We start from the raw sequence: 26552 nt of genomic DNA on the forward strand, positions 1-26552 counted from the left end.
AACTGGGAGAACATTAGTCAGAAAAAGTAACGCAGGCGAGGGCAGTAATCTTCTTTTTGGAAGATCCTTACCCCAGCCTCCTGCTGGGTGCCCGGCCGAGACGGCTAGGAAGCTCAGGATGACACAGGTGAGACGTCAAAGAGGGCAGGTGGCCCCAGCTTCGTGTAGATCCCAGGGAATCTCTGAAACATGGATGGGCTATTGTCATCTCGACAGGCTGGGGAGCAAAACCCACCCTCTCCATCAAGTGGAGTCAGAGATGTCTCTGCAAGAAGCTTGTAATTTTTTACACATTGTTTCTAACATGCTTTATTTCTAGACATATAGTTTCGTATTTAGAAGACAACCCACACTTTTCGCAATGAGGGTATTGGTTATATTTGAAAACCATGCAAAGTGTGAAATACGTATGCTGTGCTTTTCAGGTAGATCACATCACTTAAAAAACACTTGCATTTCAAGAGACTTGGCCTCTGTCCCTATAACCCTGTCCATTGCCATACTTCTACCTTGTCTCTCCCTCCAGTATACCTTTAGCTTTCCACTAGTCCTGAGCAAGAGGCAGGAGTTACAGTGAACCAGATGGGATGGACACCCAGAGAAGTTGTGGATGCCCCATCATTGGAAGTGTTCAAGCTCAGGTTGGATGGGGCCTTGAGCAACCTGATCTAGTGAAAGATGTCCCTGCCTGTGGCAGGGGGGGTTGGACTAGGTGATCTTTGAAGGTCCCTTCCAACCCAAACCATTCTGTGATTCTATGACACTGAATGTTAATACACACAAAAGTTGTGGAAATGTTGTTAACTTTGAAACCAGTTAACAAACTTGGAAGCTGTTGGGAAGGTGAGATGGAGAAAGCTGATGGGCAGACATCCAGTGACTGCAGACATCTTTTTTCCTTAAGAAACTGTGTTAAGCAGTGGAGCAAATAACTTGTTTGTGGTTGCTGAAATTCTCTGTAAGATTTCATGTCCCCTTGTAAGGAGGAGCATGTACTGCAGCCTGCAGCACACAGCTGTGTTGTATTTTTCCCCATCACTTAATGTATTTGTAACCATTTGTATCCAACAGATTAGGTGAGAAGTCTTTGGCAAAACAAGGCAGAAGAAAAAGAGGGAAGTATGTCACAGAAGTAGGGGATGGCAGATCAGCAAAGCCCTGTGGCGTGTGCTTAAAGTTAAAATAGAATTCCCTTGACCTCGCAGCTAAGGGACTGTTGGTGACACAGCCTGTTAAGCTTCATCCAGACATCATTACCTGCTCTGAACTGATCTGGGCTTGGGCCCATGTCCTGTTCATTCTGTCTCCCCTTCCTCCTGAGACAGTCAGTGCTGGACCTTTACCGGTCTTGTGGAGAAGGTGGAAACGCTTTCCTGTCCATGCTTGGGAAACAGGCTGTTCTGCAGCCCACACCGCAGATGTGGTGTGCTGCTGGGAGGGAGGGTGGTGGTCTGCTGAGGTTCCTGCTGGCACTTCCCTGCCACCAGCACCTCCTGCCTCGTCCCTTCCTTGCCAGCATTTTGATGGGACAGGGCATTGAACAGAGTGTTTGGCGGCTGGCAGTGGTGATTACTGTGTGGGGGAGGCACAGCTGTGCTCGCTTTGAGCAGTTGCAGCTGGGTATGGGACTAGCCCAAGAGCTTGGCCCAAGAAGCTGGGTCAGATAGTTCATCCTGATTTCTGTGGGCTGTAGTGGGATTGTGTCTGGGTCTGTGCACTGAAAACCTACCCCTTCCCCTCTGCCCAGCTGCCAGTGCTTTGGACATCTTGCTCAGGCCTTAGCTATGCAGGAGGCAGGTGCAGCTGACCTTGTATGTTGCAATGAAGTGTAAGCGAAAGCAGATGAATGCAGGATAGCAACAGGATGGTCTTTCTTGCACAAAGTATGAGAAAAAAGAGGGAAATTACCATCCATTTCTGATGGAAGCTTTTCAGTATGCTCAGGTTTAAAACAACTGCCTACTTTTATTCGAGAAGGTATTACCAGGCTGTAACAGTAAAGGCATTGTCCCTGCTCTGTAGATGGTGTGGTCGTGAACAGTGGTCGATCCCTTCTTCAGGCTCTTTCACTCTCTAAGTCAGTGTCTCTGCTCCACCCTTGTAGTAAGTACCTCAATGCCACCCTCACAGTGCTGTTTTGCATGAGGCTGTCTTCGTCTCCCATGGGCACATGGCCTTTGTTTCTTCCGAAAGCATCCTGCAGCACAGGTTATGCCTGACAACTAACTGAAATGCCCTTTTAGTCTCTTTGTTTCTTTGGTAAATATTCTAGCTCTCACTAACCTGAAGTCTACGTTTGTCTGAAGACACACTGATTCAGCGAAGCATGTTTAAGTTTGTATCTAGCTTTAAAGAAGGCATAGTCTGATGCTTTGACTTAGGCAGGTATTAAAGTATCTTTCTGAACCATACCTGTGGTAGCTTTGCAAAAAATGTCTGCAAAATGGAATGGCTTCTAATTTGGAAATGGTAGAGTGGTCTCTATAATTTTTTTTTTCTTTCTTCCAAAACAACCCAACTGAATTATTTAGCTTTTGTTTTGCTTTTTGCACAGTTTGTTGAAAAGTATCTCCTTGAGTCCTCTCTATTGTTTCTAGGGTGTAAACTTGTAACACGTTACACATCCTGCGCAGTACATAGACTAGTAATATTCCTCTTTATGTAGAGGGATATAATTTTTTTCAATACTGTAGATAAAGCTGCATAAGAGAGGTAGTTGCAAATGTTAGAAGAATGTCATTAAGATATTTTACAACAAATTATGTAGAAAGCAAAATGAAGTGTGAATCATTCAAATCTGGGTTGTTAAGAAAAACGAAAGAAATTTTTTGTTATTCTTAAAAACAGACTGTTTGCAGAAACTGGCATTCACTGATATCCATCTCAGTTCTGGCAGATTCTGTCAACTAAACAAAGCTTAGTAGGCAGTGGTCTTACCCTAGGAAAAGCTGCTTCTAGTGTATGTATGTTTTTGCTTTCCTAATTTTCAAATGACATTGCAAGCCCTTAATGACAAGCTTATGGCCTGCTGGAGGTCGTATGTTTCAAATAAACCTGATGACCTTGCAATCTGAGTGCCTGCTGTTTATGTCTTGCAGAGCGAGCATACAGTCTGCCGGAGCAGTCCCGAGAGAAAAGGTATGGGTACTTGTTGCACCGGCGTTTTGAGGCGCCAGGAGCAGGTCTGTCCAAGAATGCCATCTAGGGAGCAGAGCAGGGAAGAGGCCGTGGCACCCCTCGCAATGTGGTTTTTAGCAGCGATTTAGGGGAGTGCTCCCTGCCCAGGGGATCTGTAAGCTCCCGCTTAAACCCTGTGCTGAGCTCAGCCTGGCTCTCTCTGTGCTGTCCTCACCATACGCGTCCTGCAGTGGAGATTCGCTGTGCACCACTGCAGGACATGCACGTAGGGATGTGCTCCTATTCGCTATAGGAGCTCCTATTCGCTATAGGAGCTCCTGTCCACTGCAGGAACGTCCAAAGCACCGTAATAAAAGCAAGGGGGCTTGTGGTACCAACCATGATCTAGGCAAGCTTGTAACACATTGCACATTCAGAGCACTCCACGGGGTAGTGTTACTCCTTTTTATAAAGAGGGATTGCAGTCTTTTTAATAACGTCAGCTAAACCCACAATAAAACATGTAATTGTAAATGTTAGGTGAAACAAGCACCATCCAGATTCTGCTCTGTTTTAAAGGACTGTTCCCACTGGAATGAGGTTTTTTCACTGGTCTCTGTTTTAGGATTCAGGAAGAGGAATGGAATAAATATATTGTACCCTCAAAAAATGAGTCTGAAAAATGTAAAGTGAGTCGGACTTTCAGCTTTCTGATGAACAGAATGACCAGCACACGGAATAAGTGCAAGGTAATGTGGGATTTATGTCTATATTATTATGTATAATTATGTCATTGTAATTAAATGAATTATAGATGAGAATCTAAATTTTTATGTAAAGATAAGTTGTTATTACAAAACCACATAAGTAATAGGAAGAAACTTTTATCTTTATTTTTTAATTTTAAGATATATGCAGGATACCCTGAAACGGCCTTCATATTAAAAGCCAGCTTTCCTTTTAAACAATAGCTTTTGCTGAACAACATCAAGTATTTCCCTTGCCATTTTTTTGATGTTATTAATAATCTCATTTGACAATTTAGCCAAAGTTTAAATGTATGAATGGCCTTTAAGAAAGAATTTTCTCTGTTAAATAAAATTAAGAGGTATGGGCCTGTTCTTGCAATTACTCTCAATAAGTACTTGAGTCTGTAACTTCTACATTGGCACGTAATCAGTTGAATTTGCCTTATTTGAAGTTAATGGGACTTCTTGCATGAGTAGGTACTGCTTAGCATTAAAGAATTGCAGATTTGAGGCCTGCACAGTCAAACATACATACTGTGAAAGCTAGATTAGAACATTTGTGGTTTAATTTTGAGACATCTGAAATTTAGATTAACAGCATCAATTAGCAGCTTGTGAGATGGATTTGGCCTACAGGATCTTTCTGGCTGGCCTTCTGGCAGTTTTGCAGGCTTTCTAGTACGCCCTTCTGTACCCCAGGATATCTGAACGTATGTGGATGTGAGGGTGGTTGGCTGAGGCAGTATCTTCACAAGTGACAGAACTGGCTGCGAACATGTGTGTCTGGTCAGCAGCCACACATAAGCCTGTCTCCCAAAGAATAACTGTCAGGGCTGCTCAGGGAAATGTATACTCACACCAACAGGAGTGCTGTAAAAATAGGCAGAATTTATTAAATTCATTAACACTCATTAAAAATGTTTTTTTTCCTAATGTCTTTTAAGATCTAAAGACAAGTCATCTAAGTTTACATAACTGCAGCATTAACTGCAGAGGCACGAGTTTACATGTATGCCTCAGGGAAAGGTAGGCACTGATACTTGTTCGTATGTGGAGCGAGTCAGTGACACTTCTTAAATTTTATTTTCTGACCCTTTCCTTCTTGCAGATTTATAAATGTATTTCTGCCAGTCTTCCTTGATAATGGTTGCTGGCTTAGCTGCCAGTGAAAGCAACGCCTCCATCATTTTAGGACTTCAACGATGTTGGATGTAATAATATAGTATACTGTTACAAGTTTACCAGGGAATAAATGTTTTAGAATAATTTGCTCTTAAAAGGGAATGTTTTAGTGTTTTTAAGATTGAATCAGTTTATCTTCTTTTCTGATGTCCCTTTTTTTACTTTTTCCTGCCTCTGCTGTTGGGGATGAAGACAAAAAATAAAGATACCAAAGATAAAGAGAAACCGAACAGGCACAATTTTACAAATGGGACCTTCTCACGAGTTATCCCGTGTATGGCCTGTGAAAAGGCCCTCTTAGGAAAGGAGTCACTGCAGTGCTCCCGTAAGTAGTTGCTGGCTTTCGCGTGTGACCTTACAGTGTTCCGAAACCTGCTTTGGGATCCTGGTTCAGTGTTTTGTTTCAAGAAGAAACCTTAGCTAGATTTGGATGTACCTGGTTTATGTAACGAGCGGAGGTTGGCAAGGCAGTGGGAAGAAGGACGGCAGGTGACAGCTTCAGAAGGGACGATGGCCATCTCCTAGCCCCAGCACATTAGGCAAAGACTCCTTCCTAGCCAGGGGCTGTAACATCAAAGCATCCTAAGGGCCACTTTAGTGAGTGGGCATGGAGGAGAGAAAAAAGTGAAGCCTCAAAGTAATATTTTCTGCGGGCTGGGGACCCTGTTCGGTGCCAGGCTTTGAAATGTGCCTTCTCTTTCAGATTGCAACGTGATTGTGCATAAAAGCTGCAAGGAGTGTGCTCCTGTGTGCACCAAGGTAACTTCTTATACTGCACCATTCTTATTAGAGCATATCTGCTTTCCAAGGGGTCTAGAAATGTCATGAAGGAAAAAAGGAAGTACATGCAGCCGACCAGACCCAGTGTCTGTATGCAAAGGGCTGCAAGGGTGTCAAAATGTCTTACTTTCAGAAGAGGGTCAAAAATTACTATAAAGAGATATTTGTATTTTTGAAGAGTTACAAGGTCAAATTGTAAAATGGTGTGCTTGGAGGCATGCAGAAAAGGAGTAAAAAGAAAGGCTCCTTAAAACCACAGATATTCCCTTGTATAGTATAGGAAGGGGGATCCTGTACGTTTGGAATAATGGAAAGCAGAGATGGAAGGGACTTTGGGAGGCAACCTAGTCCATCTCCTTACCCTCAGGCAGGCTGACTTCTAAGTAACAATTTGGGCAGATGTTTGTCTGACCTGTTCTGGAAAATCTCTGGAGGAGGAGACTCCACAGCCTGCCTAGGCAGTCACTCCCAGTGTTCAGCTGCCACTGCAGACAGGGCAAAATCAGCGCTAGAGCTGATGGACACTGTCTCCTTTTAAGTAGGAACACAGGCATGGTGAGGTTATCATGACAAAGAAGTTGCTTTAAGAAATAGATGTGTAAGGCTTCTGCCCTCATGGAATAAAATGGGACTTGCAGAGAAGTGTGCCACAGCCATACAGGTCTTTTTTCAAATTAGTGGAGTGTGTTTTTCTGGTGTAGCTGGATTTTTGCATCATGGTGGCCTGCAGGGAGAACATGTTTCCATACAGACTCTTCAGGGTAAACAAGCCTTAAACTGGACATAAATCAGATGTTTTTATTTATTTTGGTTATAGCTCTTGCATCATAGCCCTGCACAAATTTCTGGGCAACTTTAGGGCATTAGGACAGCTGAACTGGCAGTTTTAATTACTTGGACTAGTGGGTTATTTGTCAAGAGGAGACAAGACCCCCTACCACACCTGACTCCTCTCAACAAGAATGAGATGCAGAAAATGTTCACTGACCCACCTCAAGTGAAATACATGCCTAAGCACAGCAGGCTTTTGCTACAAGTTTTGCAAAAGTCCACTTTGGAAGGGGGATCAATTCTCTCTTTGATACCCAGGCTTCCTCAGGTGGTGCCCTGCCACAAGTGCTTCAAGCTTATTTGAATATAAAGCCCTGAATGTGAACTCCTTTTCTTGCAGCCTTCACAGGCAATATTCATATAGAGAAAGCAGAATGCTGTAACTCAGTGACTTGGTTTTGAATAAACAGATTGTGTTGTAGTACAAATAATACCATTTTACTCTGAATATTGTTATCTACCAATAACGAATAAACTTGGATTTATTGGTTATTGGTAGAAATTAGGACCATAATTTAGGACTGTTTCCTTGAAGCCCTTTTGTGTGATGATATATGGCAGTGAGGTACTGACTTGACTATTCAGTGTGTTACCAGCTATGATTTCATTGCAATTTCAAAAAACTCTTCTTTTTTCAGAAGTCCCAGGAGAGATACCATAATAAAAACAAACCCCAAGCCGGTGTAACAAGTAAGTTAGGAGGTGTAAATCTAGCACTTCTAAGTTAAGCCTTGGTTAAAAATCATGGGACTGACACAAACTTCACTACATCGTTTGTGTGTTTCTATTTCTCGTGTCAATATCTGTAAGAAAGTGTGTGTGTCTCTAATACGAGTAGGATTTTTTTAAGAAATGGCTGTTGAATTAACTCCTCCTCTACTAAAATGAGTGGGAGTTTTACTACGTTTTGTTTTCAGTGAGAATGAAAATCAAAAGTAGTCAGTTCTGTCTTGTGCTTTTGAGTATGTCATTTACCTTATGCACAAATATTTGGGTCTCCTGTGTTCAGTTTGCAATGCTAGAGCATGTATGATTTGAGATTGTTTTCTTATCAGTAATATCCACGCCAGTGCTATTCTACTTTGTCTACAGGCTTATCTTTATATTCCATGAGAGAGCATCACAGTCTGGTACCATGGCAAGCGGACATTCTTGATACCCAGTATAAGTCTATATGAACACCAGATAGCATTTCACAGTATAACCATGCTGTTGATGACATACTCTACATTGTTCGTCAAAATGTTGTGTGGTGCTCTGCCTCACAGATTCCCTGCCTGGAGACGTTTCACAGACGGTGCTCTCCCCAGTGCATTCTTCTTCCTCTGTGCCTATTGGACTGTCTGCTGGAAGGAGGGAAGCCTCGCAACAGTCCCACTTCTTGTCCAAAAGTGTCCCCAGTGCCAGTTTTGAAAGGTAGAGGGCAGCTGCCGGGGGACTATGCTAAATACATCATTCAGCATTTCTAGGAAAATTGAAACCATTAAATAAATGTGGGATTTTTTTTTTCCTGCTGTAGAAGATCTATGCCATTTTCTGAACAAGACTCTGAGACTAGCACCTGGAGGTCCAAGTCACGGTCTGAAGAGATGTTACAAGCATTAGGGAGCTTTTCTTCAATGGATCCTTTTATGATGGAAGGTGAGAAGTATTGCACAGATGTTGCATTTTATAACCTGTATTGGAAAGTGCAAAATAGAAGAACTCCTTAGTTGATATAGGAAGCCACTTCATCTGCCAGAAGAAAAGCACCTATTTTTGATAATTACAATTGTGTCCCTCATTAAAATGGTATAATCAGACACGTTGGTCTTAAAATACAACTTTTCCTTTCTTCCTTGTAACTAGCTCTTTGATAACTTTTAGAATATTTTTGTATGGTGTTACCATTTTAAAATAACAGGGACAAATGTATTTGGCATCCTTGCAGAACCAGAACAGCAATCTACTTCTCTTCTGCACTCATCTAATCATCTCTATTGACAGTGTACATTGCAAAATGTAAACCTACATCACTTGTATTTCCTCAGTAGCCCCAAAATCTTACCTCCCACTGGTGAACTGCCCTCCTAAAATGGCTACATATCCCTGTGAAGTGAATAGAAATAGGCTTTTTCTGTAGCTAGGTGTGAGACTGAATTTTAAAGCTGAAGGGCATTCACTCACAAAGGATGGTGCAGATATCTCTCACTGGACATCTGCAAAATGGCCAGTGCCCTTCCAACACCAAAGCTACTTTTGAAAATGTGGATTTTATTTTTAAAATTTAAAAAGTTTCTTCAAGCAAAGAAGAATAAAAAGGATTTAATCTGAGAAAAGAACAGTGTGTTTTTTTGTTCTCCTCCCCCACTGTCATGTTTGCATTTCAGCACTTTGATAATGATACTGATATCCGGCAAGCTTCTCTGTTGTAAAGCCACTGCCAGTGTTTGCAGAAGCCTTGTCTGAAGTTCATCCCTGTGATGTGTTCCCCTTACTGTATGAATAGATCTGCATGTGCAAAGGGACTTCCCTTACTGTTCATATGCCTGGTGTTAATGAGGTACACATTTTGTCATAGATGATGTGGATTTGTGTCAGTGGACTGATCTCTGCACAGATGCACAAGAGTTTGAGGCAGAGTCCTGGAGTCTTGTTGTGGATCCAATGTTCTGTAGCAAGCAAGAAAAGGATGTCATCAAGAGGCAGGATGTCATTTTCGGTCAGTATTTCAAAGCTTCATGTAGGTCTAAAAACAATTTGGTGTAGAAAATAGAGGGAACCTACAAGTTTTATGTCCAGAAGAATGAATGCTTCAACTCAGAATAATAAGAAGGTTCAAAGAATGTTTTTGTCACAAATTATGATGTGTCCTAGAGTTAAGGAAATGGGGAGTAGGGACTACCAGAGACATGTCCACCCTGTTCACAGAATGGTTGAGGTTGGAAGGGGCCTCATCCAATCCCCAGCTCAAGCAGTTGCAACCCCAGCTTGTTCAGTGGGCTACAGTTGAGACAACTGTGCCAGAGCCAGATAAATTAAGTCTTCCTACTGACATAATAGACTAGGTTTGATGCTCACACAGAAAAAATGATTATGACTGTATGTGGGGATAGGCAGCTTGATGACAACGACTGAGCCTTGTGCCCTTGAGGCATGAGAAGGCACGTGGCCAGAGGACAAAGGAAGAAGTAATGAGCTGCTGAAGAGGAGTAAACCTGTATATTTGAATGTTTCTAAAGTCTATCTTAGAAGGTGTGCAAAATGTTCAGGTGATTACTATACTATGCTGTTTTCTTTTGTATTGCAGAGCTGATGCAAACAGAAGTGCATCACATCCATACCCTCTTCATTATGTCTGAAATATTCAGGAAAGGGATGAAGGAAGAACTGCAGCTGGACCACAGCACAGTGGACAGAATATTCCCCTGCTTAGATGAGCTACTGGAGATGCATAGGCAATTCTTCTGCAGGATGAAGGAGAGGCGGCAGGAATCATGTGAGGCGGGGAACGAACGTAATTTTGTCATCAGCAGCATTGGAGACATCCTTGTGCAGCAGGTAGAGGCATCAGCTCTTTTAATCCTTGATGTACTCAAGGTTCCCAAATTAAACAATTGATTGACTTTAAAAGTTTTGTGAGCAAGAAGAGGGCTATGGTTGCCACATAAAATTCAAAGACTGTCCCCTCCAGATTATTGCAGGGTGAAATAGCAATGAGAGAAAATCATTACTGATAGGTAACTGTCATGAACTTGGGATGAACTTCTACCTATATGGTACAAGCAACAAGGAAAGTGATGCACTTTGTCCTGTTCAGAGTAGAAGGCTGCTGCCATCATACCATGAACTGCAAAAAATGGAAGCAATGGATTCACTTTTTTAATAGCTGAGCAGAATTGTGAAGAATTGACTGATGATGAAAGAAACTACCCGTTCATTTCTTGTAGCGATCTGGCATGGTGCATCTTGAGTTGCTCACTAGAGAAGGGGTGGTCACAGTGTGTTTATGGTGGCCATAGAACAGCTAACTGACGGCTTGCTGATCACACTTCAGTTCCTTGCAGTCAGGAGAGTGTGGCTTTTCACCTTCCATCAGTTGGTTTTTACTCTGCTGAAATAAAGAAGCTGACCTGTTATCTTGTCTAGAAGTGGTGTGGAGATCAGTCAAATGCAAATAAGCCTCAAAGGGATTGTGTTTGCAAAGAGGTGAAGGAAATGTGATAATAATTGTTCTATCTGGTTTTGGCAAGACCGTAGTGGAGGTCGCTTGTACTCTTTCCAGCCTACGTTCCTCCTCTTGCTCCTAAAAACAGCTAGCGTGTTTTCATTCTGTAGTGACAGGCCCTGTTAGTGAAATTTGGAGAACTTGAGTAACAAGTAGCATAAAAGGTCCATGTTTGTACAAAATACATTAATTGAAGGTATATGCTTTCCTGTTAGGTGCAATGTTGAGCACAATTCACTTATTAATTTCTTCAGTTTTCAGAGGAAAATGCAACTAAAATGAAGAAAATATACGGAGAGTTTTGCAGCCATCAAAAAGAAGCTGTTAATCTCTTCAAAGAGTTGCAACAAAACAAGAAATTCCAGAATTTTATTAAAGTAAGTTTACATGGAAACATGATCACTGTTGACAAAATGCTCAGGAAGGAGATATGTAGCTTTTACTTAGATTTAGGATTGAAATTATATTCAGTAACTCACTTTTAATAGCTAATAAAAATGGCAAAGTTTTTTCCTCTTTAACCAGTGAGCTGATAAATTACATTTTTCTTTCAAATTTTAGAAAGCTTTGGTATCCAGTATGTATGACACACATGTTCCTGTTATAGTACACCTCATCCTTCAGGGCAGCAACTGTTCCTTGGGCATGGTTCAGATAGCCTAGCATTTTGTTTTAGCTTATTCTGATGCATTTAGATCATATTTCTTATTAGTCAGTTGGTGGTTTAATATGCATTTATTACTTAAGGTATATATCTGTATCTGTGCAGCTGAGAAATAGTAACCTGTTGGCACGACGCCGAGGAATCCCCGAGTGCATTTTGCTCGTCACCCAGCGAATCACCAAATACCCTGTTCTGGTTGAAAGGATACTGCAATACTCAAAAGGTGAATGAAAACTAAAATGTTGCTTCATGTCTGGAATCCTAGCAGGTTTCTAACATAAGGAGTATGCACTGCTACAGTATAACAAAAGATGAAATTCACTGCTCTGTAGAGAACCAGGGCAACCTAAATATCTACTGTTCAGGCAAATGTCACCTAAACAGGGTGTCTAGTGTATGTGGTCTTTGTCAAGGCTGGGCTGTGAAGATTTCCAATATTCCAGCCAGGTAAGCCATGGAAGTCCAGAAGAACATACTTGTTTTAGGAAAAGGTCTTGACTAGAGGATGTGAGCTAATTCAGGCATGCATCTGCACCTTCTTTGAAATTAATTTTGGTGGAGTCTCCTGTAAGTAGGGCTAGGCAAACATTTCATAAATTACTGTCCAGTTTTTCAAACACAGCTTGAATGACCTCTGGAATTTCGTAGAGCTTTTTAAAAATACTAACAACTTACAGATATTGCTCCCCAAATGGGCAATAAAGGAGCATTGTAGAAAGTTGCATATCCAAATGCAAAGCCTTTATGCTTGCAATCTTGTTTCAAGGGCTTTTTTTACTTAGCCAGAAGAGTAATATACTATATGATTTATATAGCAAATAATTTTTTTTAAGTGCTAACAGCTCATAAATATGTCAGAAATATTCAATGTGTTGTTTTGGCTAATGAATAAATCTGAGGTACATGTCATCTTTTAATAGGCAAGTCAAACAAAGGTAGATGCCTCTAATATTTCTAGTAAATTAATTGCCAAGGTTCAGCTTAAAAGGACGTATTTATCAACTTAAGCTTTGCATCATGTTGATTGTTCCCAGAAAGCAAGGAATGATATCTTCTCTTGAATATGCTGACTACTATCATGTTGTTTATTTTTTGTTTCACACAGAAGGAACAGAAGAACATAAAAACCTGTGCAAAGCCCTTCGTCTAATTAAGGACATGATTGCAGCAGTAGATTTGAAAGTGAATGAATATGAGAAAAAGCAAAAGCTTCTGGAAATTCTCAGTAGAACTGAAAACAAAACATATACAAAGCTGAAAAATGGCCATGTTTTTAGGAAGCAAGACTTGATGAGGAAAGAGAGGATACTTCTTCATGAAGGTTTAGTGTACTGGAAGACAGCGACTGGTCGTTTCAAAGGTATTCCATCCAAGCAGTGAAGTCCTTTATTTGCAAATAACATATGAAGATTGTTTGGTTTAAGAATGAAAATACTTTATTACGCTGTATTGCAAACTTGAATTTCTGAGGTAATGGTATTGAGAATATGCCACTAATTGCTGCCGTGGTTTGTGGGTAATCCACTGTATATCTGGGTAAGAGGACAAGTTTCACATACAAAGCCATCAGCAGCATTTCTTCTTCCAGTCCCCTCCTTTTAGTTCATCGGTTTGCAGTTTCATCCCATAACGCAGACTCTTGACTTGTACATTTATATTGTGCACAGTACTGGCCATTGAAAATAATGCATGAAAAATCATGTGCTGTTCTTCAGTGGTACTGGGACATCCTCAGTGGAAAAGAAAATCTGAAGCCACGCTTGGCTGGAGCCCGATCTTACGTGCAAGCCCAGAATTTGATTTCTGGTGTTAATCACATGTAGGGATTGAGATTTTTGGAGCTTACTAATATTTGCTGTACAATTTTATAAAGCTGTCTGTTCATCGTTATTCCAGAAATACTTTTGCCAGTGTAATACTGTGCTGTAAGTATATGTTACAGCATAGGCAAAACAAAATTTATGTGGGATAGTCTGACACTGGAGAGAGGATTTCTTCCTTCCCTGGGCGAGTGCTCCAGCATGGTGCTGCAGGAGGGTGGATAGCAGAAAGTGTGGTCTTTCCTGGGAGATACAAAGTGATGGCTTGCAGTTGCTTCATGCAGACCATAGGCTAATCCAGATACTTCCTGTTTAGTTTACTGTAGGATTCTGTGGGATATTTATTGATCAGGGCTTCTCCCTTTTTAAAGACAAAAGAAGAAATTAACTATAATTGTAATGACTTTAATTAAAAACCATTTTTTTCTGTTTCTCATTTTAAGACACCTTAGCTCTGCTTCTAACTGATGTACTACTGTTCTTACAAGAAAAAGATCAAAAATACATCTTTGCAGCTGTTGTAAGTATATTATCAGATATTTGAATATACACATTGCTCTTTTATTTGTATACTTCTTGAAAATCAGGTCCTTTTCTAGGTTATTCCCACATAATGTTTTTTTTTCCTAAAATCCTGGTAGTGTATTCAGAACAGTAATATGCCAGTATATGGAAAATTAAGTTTATTTGCAAAATGAAATAATTTTTTTAGGAAGAAGGGTGGAAATAACAATGATTTTTTTAGTGTCATGCCTCATCTGATTATGAAGGTGGGAAGCAGAGTAGGCTCTTTCAGTTATCTAAAGTAAATTTTAACTTCTGGTTCTGTAAAACAAAACAGAAGAATAATTTTAACTGCAAATGCGGTAGTAAGCACACATAAATTGTATGAAAGATCATGGAGAGAAGTTCCCAAATGATGTAAATTTAAACACTATATGAATACTGTGTCTCAGTATCATTGACCCTCTGGGATTTACTTTTTAGCACATACCCAGTGCTTTACTTGTTCATAAATACTATAATGTATTTTAAAAAGTGGTTTAAAAAGATGTCTGAATACTCAAAACTTGAGGGTTTTTACACCTGGTGAGAACGTATGTAGCCTGACTATACCAGGACTAGAATTAGTCCAATTAATTGAAAAATCCTGCTCTTCTAAAAGTGTGATGTTTTATAAGAGAGTAATTTATTGTTTGCATGTGCTGTGACTGTTTCTCCCAGGACCAGAAGCCTTGTGTTATCTCCCTTCAGAGGCTCATAGTAAGAGAAGTAGCCAACGAAGAAAGGGGGATGTTTCTGATTAGCGCTTCGTCTGCTGGGCCTGAGATGTATGAGGTTCATACCAACTCCAAAGAGGAACGTAACAACTGGATGAGGCATATTCAAGATGCAGTGGAAAGGTAGAGGAAGAGGCTTTGGGTTTGGGTTTTCATCCTGGTAGTCCAAAGCAGACGGGAGGTCGGCTGGATATTCGTGGCAGTGTACTCTCTGTTCTGCGTTGCACTGGATCCATCCCGTGAGGCTGGGTTTTCCTCTGAGCTCAGGATTCACAGACCGCAAAACCTTACCGTCACTTCTGCCAAACTTCCCGTGTTACTTCTGGTTCCCACTGAATCAGCAGACCCTTCCTACTCCCCATTAGATGTCCTTACCAGCTATTGTAAGCTTCCCTTTGACACTGGATGCTTTCCAGAGTCCTGCAGGTATCCATACAACCCTGCAGGTGTCCATACAACCATTTTGGGGAAATCCCCAATCATGCCTGTTATCTTGGTGTCGGCTGCTTAAGAATGGCAGGGAAAGCATTGCTCCTCCTGGGGCCCAAGCTTATGCTTAGCACAGCAAACCTGCGTGAGGGCCAGCCACCCATTCGCTGCATGATGCAGCCTTACCAGAATTAAAAGGAGTCCTTCAGGCTAGTTTGTGTTCAGTTACTGCTTTTTAAAGAAGGAGGCAAATGGTGTGCTTCTGGATTGTAGCAAAAGTTGGTGTTGATGTTGTGTTCTATTTACTATGAACACAATACTGTAATGAAGATGAATATATGACATGCAGATTTTGCTTTATCCACCTTTGTTTGTCTCTCATCTTTGAAGTTGTCCAGAGGAAGAAGAAGAAGGAAGAATGAGCGAATCTGATGAGGACAGACGTATTGCTGAGGCCAAAGCATCCAGAATTCAGAAATGTCAAGGTGCAGTACTTTTCCTGCCACGCTGAGAACTCCTACATCCTGAGAGTTCAGGATGAATAATGCGCCCATACTGGCTGGTGGGTTCAGAGTGGCTTGATAGACAGGGTCACAGCGGAGAAAGCTGGGGTGGTCTGATTGTATGATGTGAGTTTATTGAAAGAGAACCATTTTTTTCCAAACACTTTATATTCTTGCTACATTACTGTGAGTACAAAATAAAAAGAAAAATGAATGCTTTCAGAATAAACACTGAATTTCCCAGTTTAGCATCAGGGCCAGGTAGTTCCCTGTTTGTGGAAATACCTCAAGTCTTCAGTAATTGTGTGGCTTTGTGCTTATTTATTGCATTTCATCCTTTGCTGCTATTATTTTTATCTGAAAATGTAGCTGATAGGGATAAATTCTGCTGCTTTGGTTCCCCTGCACCTAACTTCCACATCTTTATACTGCTGTGAGGAGAGAAATTCCAGCAATACTTTCCTGTAGAGACCCACAGGGAAGGGCATCCTCCACTGAGAGTAGGTGTTCTTCTTTGACATTGAGGCACGGAATCAGATCTTCTGACTGCCTGAGCCAAGTGCTTTTCCAGCATTGATCATTGTGAGTGCAACAGGAGGTAGCTGAGGGCCCCAAGGCGCAGCCAAGACCACCTCATCAGCATAGGGCACTGGCCTGGCCCTCTGCCAGGGTTTGTGCCAGCTTTCATTAAGATGGACTATGGGATGAATTTGGTTCCTGGCCACTTAAAAAAGGCCTAGCTTGAGTTAGCAACGTCTATGTAGAGTAAGGATTAGAAGGGTGAATGGGGATCATGCTTTGCCTGCAGGATAAAAAAAAAAAATAATAATTAATACAGTGTTCAATTTTGGTTGAAAGAATCACTGAGTAACCAGGACCAGCAGATCTGTAGTTATTTGGAAGAGAAGTTGCATATCTATGCAGAGCTGGGAGATATGAGTGGGTTTGAGGACGTTCATGTAGAACCTCACCTCCTTATCAAACCGGATTCTGGAGAAACTCCGCAGGCTGCTTCATTGCTGGCAGCAGCGCTCAGAGAAGGTGAGTTTGCATGGGAAGAGTGGACCGGTGGCTCTTCACCTGGGCAGATATTTCAAGGTAACAAAGTACAGCCGTGTTGCCTTGTGCTGCAATTCTGTCAAGTCTCAAGGACTGGCAGTGTCAAAACTCGGCAAAGGGCATTGAGGAGAAGTCTCTCAAGTTTATACTTGTCAGATGCACGAGATGGTACCTGCCAGGTTGTAAGATAAGGGATATGTTTAGTGCATAACATCATATGTAAGCAGGCAGGGACTTGGTGTTAGGTTGTACCTGAGGATTGTTTCCTTAGCTGTCTTCTTTCAGTACAGCCCTGTAAAGCAGATCACAGGATGCAGTATGATATTGCATTTGGTCCCTGACCTTCACCGACCTTGGTTGATTTGATGACAGATCAGACTCATGTACAGTCATGTGCAGACCAAACTGCGGATGATCTTGGCAGATCTGCCAAGAAACACCTGCCAGAATTGCTGTAGGAGCCATGTTTTTTCTGCATACTGTCTAAACAGAGAGATGATAGCCTTGTGCTACCTATAGTGCTGTCCTCTGAAGGAAGAAGGGGAATGGTATTTATGAATACCTTGCTTAGCTGGAAGTTCAGCTAAACTCCTGCTAAACTCAGCTGAAAAGAGTCCTGGTAAACAGCCCTATCCAGCTTGAGCCATATGCTCCTTGAGGACTACAAGATTTTAGCATCACCTAGGTTGAGAGCTGTGGGCTAATAACCGCATTTCAACCAATAAAGCAGTGAAGGTTGGTCTCCATCATCATTACGAAGTCAGAGAGCATTTTATTGATAAAATTGATAAAACTTGGGTAGGGAATACGAGTCAGTGATGCAATAGTAAATGTCATTTTAGCTAAAATGGCAGCCTATACTTACACGTCTTATTCTGCCCACTTTTAATTTTCACTTTCTCTCATGCTAATGTTGATGATGTTTTGGATTTCAGGACTCTTCAGCACACTGTAAGGAATTTACAGTTGCTTACACTGTAGGCGATTTGTGGGGATCATTTTCTAGAACATAAATACTAAGTCCCTGAGCTAATAGCAGATGCTATAGGAAAAAAGCATTGCTCACAGTAGAGAAGGATAGAATTAGGGACTGCTTAAACAAATTGGATGTACACAAATCCATGAGATGAGACGAGATAAATCCAAGGCTGCTCAGGGAGCTGGCCAATGTCATTGTGAGGCTGCTTTCTATCATCTTTGAAAGGTCACAGTGATCAGAAGAGGTTCCTGATGATGTGAAGACGACAAGCATCACACGCCTCTTCAAGAAGGTATATATAGGGAACTACAAAATAGTCAGCCTCACCACCGTCTCTGAGACGGTGATAGAGCAAATTCTCCTGGAAGCCATTTCCAAGAACATGAAGGACAAGAAGGTGACTGGGAACAGCCAGCATGAATTCATCAAGGGCAAACTGTGTCTGACCAACCTGGTGGGTTTTATGATGAGAGGAGAGCAGTGCATGTTATTTACCTTGACATCTGCAAGGCCTTCAACACTGTCTGCACTGGCTGTAGTATCCTTACAGCTGAATTGGTGAGATGTGGACTGCATAACTGGGTGGAAAATTGGCTGGACTTGCCAGGCTGAAAGGATTGTGATCAGTCATATGATGTCTAGCTCACAACTTGTTATTAGAGGATTCCCTTAGAGATGGATCCTGAGACCAATACTGTTCAACATATTTATTAATGAAGTTAACCAAGGGATTGAGTGCACTCTTAGCAAATTCATGGCTGTAACCAAATGAGGCAGGGTGATCAATGTGCTGGAGAGACCTCTACAGATTGGGAAAATGGTCTAAGAGAAAACCCTAGAAGTTCGACAAAGACAAGTGAAAAGTCGTGCATCTGGGATGAAGTAATGCCATGTGTTGGTACAGGCTGGACACTGACTAGATAGAAAATAGCTTTGCAGAAGTAGACCTGGGAGTCCTACTCAACAGCAGATTGACCATGAGGCAGGAATGTACTCTTGTGGCAAAGAAGGCGAACTGCTTCCCAGGCTGCTGCATTAGGAGGAGAGTTGTCAGCAGGTTGAGGGAGGTGATCCTTCCTCTACTCACCCCTGGTGAGTCCTGTTTGGAGTGCCGTGACCAGTGCTGGGCTCCCCTGGACAAGAGAGACGTTGAAAATGAGCAAATCCAGCAAAAGGCACTGAGATGACTAGGGGGCTGGAGCACTTGACATCTGAGGAGAGGCTGAGATGATTGGTCTGTTCAGCCTTGAGAGAAGGCGGCTTGGTGGGGTCTCATTGCTGTCCTCAGCTGCCTAACAGTAGGATACAGAGAAGCCAGATTTTTCGCAGAGGCACATGGTGATAGGACAAGAGGCAACAGGCACAAGTTTGAACACGGGCAATTCCAATTAAATGAAAAGAAAAATTACATAGCATGAGGGTGGTCAAAAACCGGAACAGGTTGCCCAGAGGGGCTGTGAAGTCTCCATCTTTGGAGATGTTAAAAGCTTGTTTGTGCAAAGCTCTGAGCAGCCCAATTTAGTTCGACCAGCTTTGAGTAGGGCGTTGCACTAGATGGCCTCTGAAAGTCCCTTCCAACCTAAATTATTCTATGATTCTATGTCATTGATTTATGCATGAAGGAGCTATTTAAGAGGCCTGTGTAATTCTGCACGTTTTCCTCTCTAGTTGAAAGTCTCCATGTTGCTGTAATGACATCACAAGTGAGTGAAACAGACAGATCACCAGAGGAAAGTATTGAGGAATTAAGTGTGAAGCACAGATTTAGTGCCAATGAAATCTTGGAGTCTTTTCCTGGTGGTGAGTAAAGTTTGATGCTTTTACGTATTCAGAGCGTTAAAATAATTGATACTGGATTGTTTTTTTGGAAAGCTTTCTCAGTCTATGGCAGAATCAATAGAAAATAATGTAATAAAAGTTGTCTTTGGGCAAATGCTCAGGTAGTGTAAATTGTCATATAACTTCATTGAAGTGAACGAATGGTTTGCATCCACTGCACCTTTTCTGTTAGCACATGTCTGCATTCAGCAATATTGGGTCAGATTTGCGTATCTCCATATGCTTTCTTGTCATTGTTGCTCAGCTTCACAGCAAATCTATATTGCGGTATAGGCCATTTCTGAAGTCAGCCAATTTTTGTCAGAAGGTCTGAAAACCAGGGTAGACATTCCAATAATTTCAGCTGTAAGAGGTATAGCATGGATTTCTTGCAACAAAAACGCAAATAAAGTCTTGTGAAAACTATTGCTGCAGAGCATTTTTAGTGATATGGCTATACTTACCTCCAAACTTTCGTAAGTGAAACACTACTAATTTTTAAGGTAGGAAAACTGGATTGTCCCACCTGTGCCATCTAGGCTTGAAAAGTTGTTTTTCCCCAGCCTAGAATCCATTATGTAACTCCAAATTACATAAATCTATTTTCAGCATCCTATGAGTAGCTGTAAAAAAGTGTGTCCTTTGTTTCTCTAGTCAGAATATACTTTGATACCTTTCACTTGCGTTTTATTGGGGCTTTATTTGTTAGATGCAGAAATAAAAGAAGTTGAAGAATCGTCTGAAGTCAATCTCAGTGTTGAAAAGGAAATGGCAGGTGCCGATCTAGAGGATAAGGTATTGTAACCAATTTTTCTTCCTGTGTTGCACATAGCACTCCGGGCACTGGGAATGTAAATGCTGTCCATATTTTTATGGGGTATCTAAAGACTGTTCGAAAACACACAGCATGGGATAGGCACATTTCACCCAAATCGAGATAATTCAATTTAATAGAGGTCACTGCAATTAATAATGAATTTTAAAAAAGCAATCAAAAAGAATTCAAACACAGAACAGTTTTCCTGCCAGGCTTACAGATCGGTGGGTTGTAATAACAGCCACAATGTTTTTGTACCACTTGTATGGGCCAGTTAAGAGCTGGTTCTCTGCTGTCATCATTCAATACATCCATCTCTACAGAGCTGACAGTAGTATTCCCTCTACTCCCTCCTCCTATTCACAGGATGATGAAAGTCTCCTGCAATGACAGAGACCTCAGCTAATGCAAGGAAGACTTATGCATTGGAAGAACTTCGTCCTGAGAACAAGCACATTAGATAGGATGGATTGTCTTACACCAGCTTGCTTCAGAATTTTGAATTAAAAAAAAATGGAGCAATTAGAATAGAAGAGAAACTGCCCATTTTTCAAAGTCCTGTAACTCATAAGCAAATCTGGGGGAAAAGCAGAATCAAAAGTCAGTTCTGGGCAAAATTAGAAATGGCAAATTTCATATAGCAGCAGAGTGTTAGAGTAAGAGCAGTATGAATTACTGCATGGAAATAAACTGAACTGTAATTATGGAGTCCTTCGGTGGAGAAGCAGGACCACAAAAGGAATAAAGGGGAGAGACAAGAATAGAAGATACATGACTTGAAATGGAAAGCAAAGTTTGCTAGAAAAGGAAATACGTAGTCTTAGCATCAGATCTGAAAAGAGGGCTTTGTGTGCCTGAAACCTTGGGTGTTTTTTTCTAGCTATTTCTGGAAGATTCTTGCTAATAAGCTAATCTCCCTATAACCTTGCCTTATGTTCAGCTCTAGGTTGTCTTACTTACCAGACTGCTTTCTTAGAAGGGAGTAGGAAGAAGAATGTGCATGTGGAAAAAATGGGATGAAAACAAAAGTCCAAGTGAGGGAGCACAGAAGCTAGGTGAGGGGAAATAAAATAACCTAATAAGAGGATAGAGGGGCTCAGATCTAGCCCATTAAAAGTTCCAGTAGCTCCGCAAGAAAACGTTGCCATTGGGGTTATAGAGAAGACAGAGCAAGGCTTTTCTCAGAGGTGCACAGCAGAAGGATCAGCATCCAAGATTACAAGTTGCAGCAAGGGAAATTCTGACTGTACATAGGGGAAAAAAGTCACCATGAGGGTGATCAAGCAGGAATAGGTTGTCCAGAGAGGTTGTGGGGTCTCTATTCCTTGGAGGTTTCCCAGATTTGACTGGAGAAGGCCCTGAGCAAACTCATCTAACTTTGATGCTAGCCCTGCTTTGAACTGCAGATGGACTAGAGGGATCTAGGGACTAGCAGCAAACCCTTCCACTCTAACTTACTATTCTGCTCTGGCCTATTATTTGGCCAAGGCTCACACCACATCTTACCATGTCAGAATCAGACTTAACCAGGAGGTGGCAGACTGAGCAAACAAAAGAGGCAAGGCAAGAGCTTTCAGGGGCAGAGGATGTTCTCCTGCCTGCCTTTGGTCTCTGGGTGTGCAGTCCTGGGGTTGTGGCATGGCAGCACCGGGCTCAGACCGGCTAGCGTGGGAAACCAAGAGACAGAAAGATGGAATGAAAGTCCCCAGCTCGGGGGTTAAATGCTGACCAAGCGTCGGAAGGAAGATTGTTGCCTGTGCAACACGTGGGGTCCCAGGCTGGCAGCAGTGGGAGGTGGTCCCCATGTTGTCCCCCCTGCTCCTGCCTTGTAATCGCATCTCCAGGGGGTTGTCTGAGGCACTGTGCATGCAGCCTGCCCTGGGATCTGACCATCCTCATCTCCACTGCTGCTCATTGCTCTGAACCAAGGTGCTAGGGAAGAGTGGCAGGGAGGTGATGGTGGCCCACAGCATAGGTTAAACAGCTGAATATATTGCTTCGGACCTAGCCGGACTTAAGGGCTTGTGCTGAAGCTGTAGCGGCACAGCTGTAATGCTGTTGTCGCCCTGGCTAGCTTGACTAAACTACAAGATTTTAGCATCACCTAGGTTGAGAGCTGTGGGCTAATAACCGCATTTCAACCAATAAAGCAGTGAAGGTTGGTCTCCATCATCATTACGAAGTCAGAGAGCATTTTATTGATAAAATTGATAAAACTTGGGTAGGGAATACGAGTCAGTGATGCAATAGTAAATGTCATTTTAGCTAAAATGGCAGCCTATACTTACACGTCTTATTCTGCCCACTTTTAATTTTCACTTTCTCTCATGCTAATGTTGATGATGTTTTGGATTTCAGGACTCTTCAGCACACTGTAAGGAATTTACAGTTGCTTACACTGTAGGCGATTTGTGGGGATCATTTTCTAGAACATAAATACTAAGTCCCTGAGCTAATAGCAGATGCTATAGGAAAAAAGCATTGCTCACAGTAGAGAAGGATAGAATTAGGGACTGCTTAAACAAATTGGATGTACACAAATCCATGAGATGAGACGAGATAAATCCAAGGCTGCTCAGGGAGCTGGCCAATGTCATTGTGAGGCTGCTTTCTATCATCTTTGAAAGGTCACAGTGATCAGAAGAGGTTCCTGATGACGTGAAGACGACAAGCATCACACGCCTCTTCAAGAAGGTATATATAGGGAACTACAAAATAGTCAGCCTCACCACCGTCTCTGAGACGGTGATAGAGCAAATTCTCCTGGAAGCCATTTCCAAGAACATGAAGGACAAGAAGGTGACTGGGAACAGCCAGCATGAATTCATCAAGGGCAAACTGTGTCTGACCAACCTGGTGGGTTTTATGATGAGAGGAGAGCAGTGCATGTTATTTACCTTGACATCTGCAAGGCCTTCAACACTGTCTGCACTGGCTGTAGTATCCTTACAGCTGAATTGGTGAGATGTGGACTGCATAACTGGGTGGAAAATTGGCTGGACTTGCCAGGCTGAAAGGATTGTGATCAGTCATATGATGTCTAGCTCACAACTTGTTATTAGAGGATTCCCTTAGAGATGGATCCTGAGACCAATACTGTTCAACATATTTATTAATGAAGTTAACCAAGGGATTGAGTGCACTCTTAGCAAATTCATGGCTGTAACCAAATGAGGCAGGGTGATCAATGTGCTGGAGAGACCTCTACAGATTGGGAAAATGGTCTAAGAGAAAACCCTAGAAGTTCGACAAAGACAAGTGAAAAGTCGTGCATCTGGGATGAAGTAATCCCATGTGTTGGTACAGGCTGGACACTGACTAGATAGAAAATAGCTTTGCAGAAGTAGACCTGGGAGTCCTACTCAACAGCAGATTGACCATGAGGCAGGAATGTACTCTTGTGGCAAAGAAGGCGAACTGCTTCCCAGGCTGCTGCATTAGGAGGAGAGTTGTCAGCAGGTTGAGGGAGGTGATCCTTCCTCTACTCACCCCTGGTGAGTCCTGTTTGGAGTGCCGTGACCAGTGCTGGGCTCCCCTGGACAAGAGAGACGTTGAAAATGAGCAAATCCAGCAAAAGGCACTGAGATGACTAGGGGGCTGGAGCACTTGACATCTGAGGAGAGGCTGAGATGATTGGTCTGTTCAGCCTTGAGAGAAGGCGGCTTGGTGGGGTCTCATTGCTGTCCTCAGCTGCCTAACAGTAGGATACAGAGAAGCCAGATTTTTCGCAGAGGCACATGGTGATAGGACAAGAGGCAACAGGCACAAGTTTGAACACGGGCAATTCCAATTAAATGAAAAGAAAAATTACATAGCATGAGGGTGGTCAAAAACCGGAACAGGTTGCCCAGAGGGGCTGTGAAGTCTCCATCTTTGGAGATGTTAAAAGCTTGTTTGTGCAAAGCTCTGAGCAGCCCAATTTAGTTCGACCAGCTTTGAGTAGGGCGTTGCACTAGATGGCCTCTGAAAGTCCCTTCCAACCTAAATTATTCTATGATTCTATGTCATTGATTTATGCATGAAGGAGCTATTTAAGAGGCCTGTGTAATTCTGCACGTTTTCCTCTCTAGTTGAAAGTCTCCATGTTGCTGTAATGACATCACAAGTGAGTGAAACAGACAGATCACCAGAGGAAAGTATTGAGGAATTAAGTGTGAAGCACAGATTTAGTGCCAATGAAATCTTGGAGTCTTTTCCTGGTGGTGAGTAAAGTTTGATGCTTTTACGTATTCAGAGCGTTAAAATAATTGATACTGGATTGTTTTTTTGGAAAGCTTTCTCAGTCTATGGCAGAATCAATAGAAAATAATGTAATAAAAGTTGTCTTTGGGCAAATGCTCAGGTAGTGTAAATTGTCATATAACTTCATTGAAGTGAACGAATGGTTTGCATCCACTGCACCTTTTCTGTTAGCACATGTCTGCATTCAGCAATATTGGGTCAGATTTGCGTATCTCCATATGCTTTCTTGTCATTGTTGCTCAGCTTCACAGCAAATCTATATTGCGGTATAGGCCATTTCTGAAGTCAGCCAATTTTTGTCAGAAGGTCTGAAAACCAGGGTAGACATTCCAATAATTTCAGCTGTAAGAGGTATAGCATGGATTTCTTGCAACAAAAACGCAAATAAAGTCTTGTGAAAACTATTGCTGCAGAGCATTTTTAGTGATATGGCTATACTTACCTCCAAACTTTCGTAAGTGAAACACTACTAATTTTTAAGGTAGGAAAACTGGATTGTCCCACCTGTGCCATCTAGGCTTGAAAAGTTGTTTTTCCCCAGCCTAGAATCCATTATGTAACTCCAAATTACATAAATCTATTTTCAGCATCCTATGAGTAGCTGTAAAAAAGTGTGTCCTTTGTTTCTCTAGTCAGAATATACTTTGATACCTTTCACTTGCGTTTTATTGGGGCTTTATTTGTTAGATGCAGAAATAAAAGAAGTTGAAGAATCGTCTGAAGTCAATCTCAGTGTTGAAAAGGAAATGGCAGGTGCCGATCTAGAGGATAAGGTATTGTAACCAATTTTTCTTCCTGTGTTGCACATAGCACTCCGGGCACTGGGAATGTAAATGCTGTCCATATTTTTATGGGGTATCTAAAGACTGTTCGAAAACACACAGCATGGGATAGGCACATTTCACCCAAATCGAGATAATTCAATTTAATAGAGGTCACTGCAATTAATAATGAATTTTAAAAAAGCAATCAAAAAGAATTCAAACACAGAACAGTTTTCCTGCCAGGCTTACAGATCGGTGGGTTGTAATAACAGCCACAATGTTTTTGTACCACTTGTATGGGCCAGTTAAGAGCTGGTTCTCTGCTGTCATCATTCAATACATCCATCTCTACAGAGCTGACAGTAGTATTCCCTCTACTCCCTCCTCCTATTCACAGGATGATGAAAGTCTCCTGCAATGACAGAGACCTCAGCTAATGCAAGGAAGACTTATGCATTGGAAGAACTTCGTCCTGAGAACAAGCACATTAGATAGGATGGATTGTCTTACACCAGCTTGCTTCAGAATTTTGAATTAAAAAAAAATGGAGCAATTAGAATAGAAGAGAAACTGCCCATTTTTCAAAGTCCTGTAACTCATAAGCAAATCTGGGGGAAAAGCAGAATCAAAAGTCAGTTCTGGGCAAAATTAGAAATGGCAAATTTCATATAGCAGCAGAGTGTTAGAGTAAGAGCAGTATGAATTACTGCATGGAAATAAACTGAACTGTAATTATGGAGTCCTTCGGTGGAGAAGCAGGACCACAAAAGGAATAAAGGGGAGAGACAAGAATAGAAGATACATGACTTGAAATGGAAAGCAAAGTTTGCTAGAAAAGGAAATACGTAGTCTTAGCATCAGATCTGAAAAGAGGGCTTTGTGTGCCTGAAACCTTGGGTGTTTTTTTCTAGCTATTTCTGGAAGATTCTTGCTAATAAGCTAATCTCCCTATAACCTTGCCTTATGTTCAGCTCTAGGTTGTCTTACTTACCAGACTGCTTTCTTAGAAGGGAGTAGGAAGAAGAATGTGCATGTGGAAAAAATGGGATGAAAACAAAAGTCCAAGTGAGGGAGCACAGAAGCTAGGTGAGGGGAAATAAAATAACCTAATAAGAGGATAGAGGGGCTCAGATCTAGCCCATTAAAAGTTCCAGTAGCTCCGCAAGAAAACATTGCCATTGGGGTTATAGAGAAGACAGAGCAAGGCTTTTCTCAGAGGTGCACAGCAGAAGGATCAGCATCCAAGATTACAAGTTGCAGCAAGGGAAATTCTGACTGTACATAGGGGAAAAAAGTCACCATGAGGGTGAT

The 26552-nt window shown here is 41.8% G+C and overlaps 1 protein-coding gene across 1 annotated transcript in view; it reads left to right on the forward strand.

Annotated features, from left to right (window-relative positions):
- ARHGEF28 (Rho guanine nucleotide exchange factor (GEF) 28) overlaps positions 1-26552 on the forward strand; it is a 122742-nt gene that overhangs the window by 70995 nt on the left and 25195 nt on the right. Inside the window, exons 13-31 of the mRNA XM_009327304.1 lie at positions 2023-2103; positions 3099-3138; positions 3743-3866; positions 5241-5373; positions 5752-5807; positions 7298-7349; positions 7928-8075; positions 8179-8300; positions 9220-9360; positions 9949-10199; positions 11121-11243; positions 11636-11753; positions 12636-12890; positions 13794-13870; positions 14575-14753; positions 15450-15544; positions 16421-16603; positions 19269-19400; positions 20128-20213. Coding sequence (XP_009325579.1) covers positions 2023-2103; positions 3099-3138; positions 3743-3866; positions 5241-5373; positions 5752-5807; positions 7298-7349; positions 7928-8075; positions 8179-8300; positions 9220-9360; positions 9949-10199; positions 11121-11243; positions 11636-11753; positions 12636-12890; positions 13794-13870; positions 14575-14753; positions 15450-15544; positions 16421-16603; positions 19269-19400; positions 20128-20213 — 2396 coding nt within the window. The remainder of the gene's footprint in view (positions 1-2022; positions 2104-3098; positions 3139-3742; positions 3867-5240; positions 5374-5751; positions 5808-7297; positions 7350-7927; positions 8076-8178; positions 8301-9219; positions 9361-9948; positions 10200-11120; positions 11244-11635; positions 11754-12635; positions 12891-13793; positions 13871-14574; positions 14754-15449; positions 15545-16420; positions 16604-19268; positions 19401-20127; positions 20214-26552) is intronic.

The sequence above is a fragment of the Pygoscelis adeliae genome, unplaced genomic scaffold (genome assembly GCF_000699105.1).
Source record: "Pygoscelis adeliae isolate BGI_AS28 unplaced genomic scaffold, ASM69910v1 Scaffold26, whole genome shotgun sequence".
NCBI classification, from domain to species: domain Eukaryota; kingdom Metazoa; phylum Chordata; class Aves; order Sphenisciformes; family Spheniscidae; genus Pygoscelis; species Pygoscelis adeliae.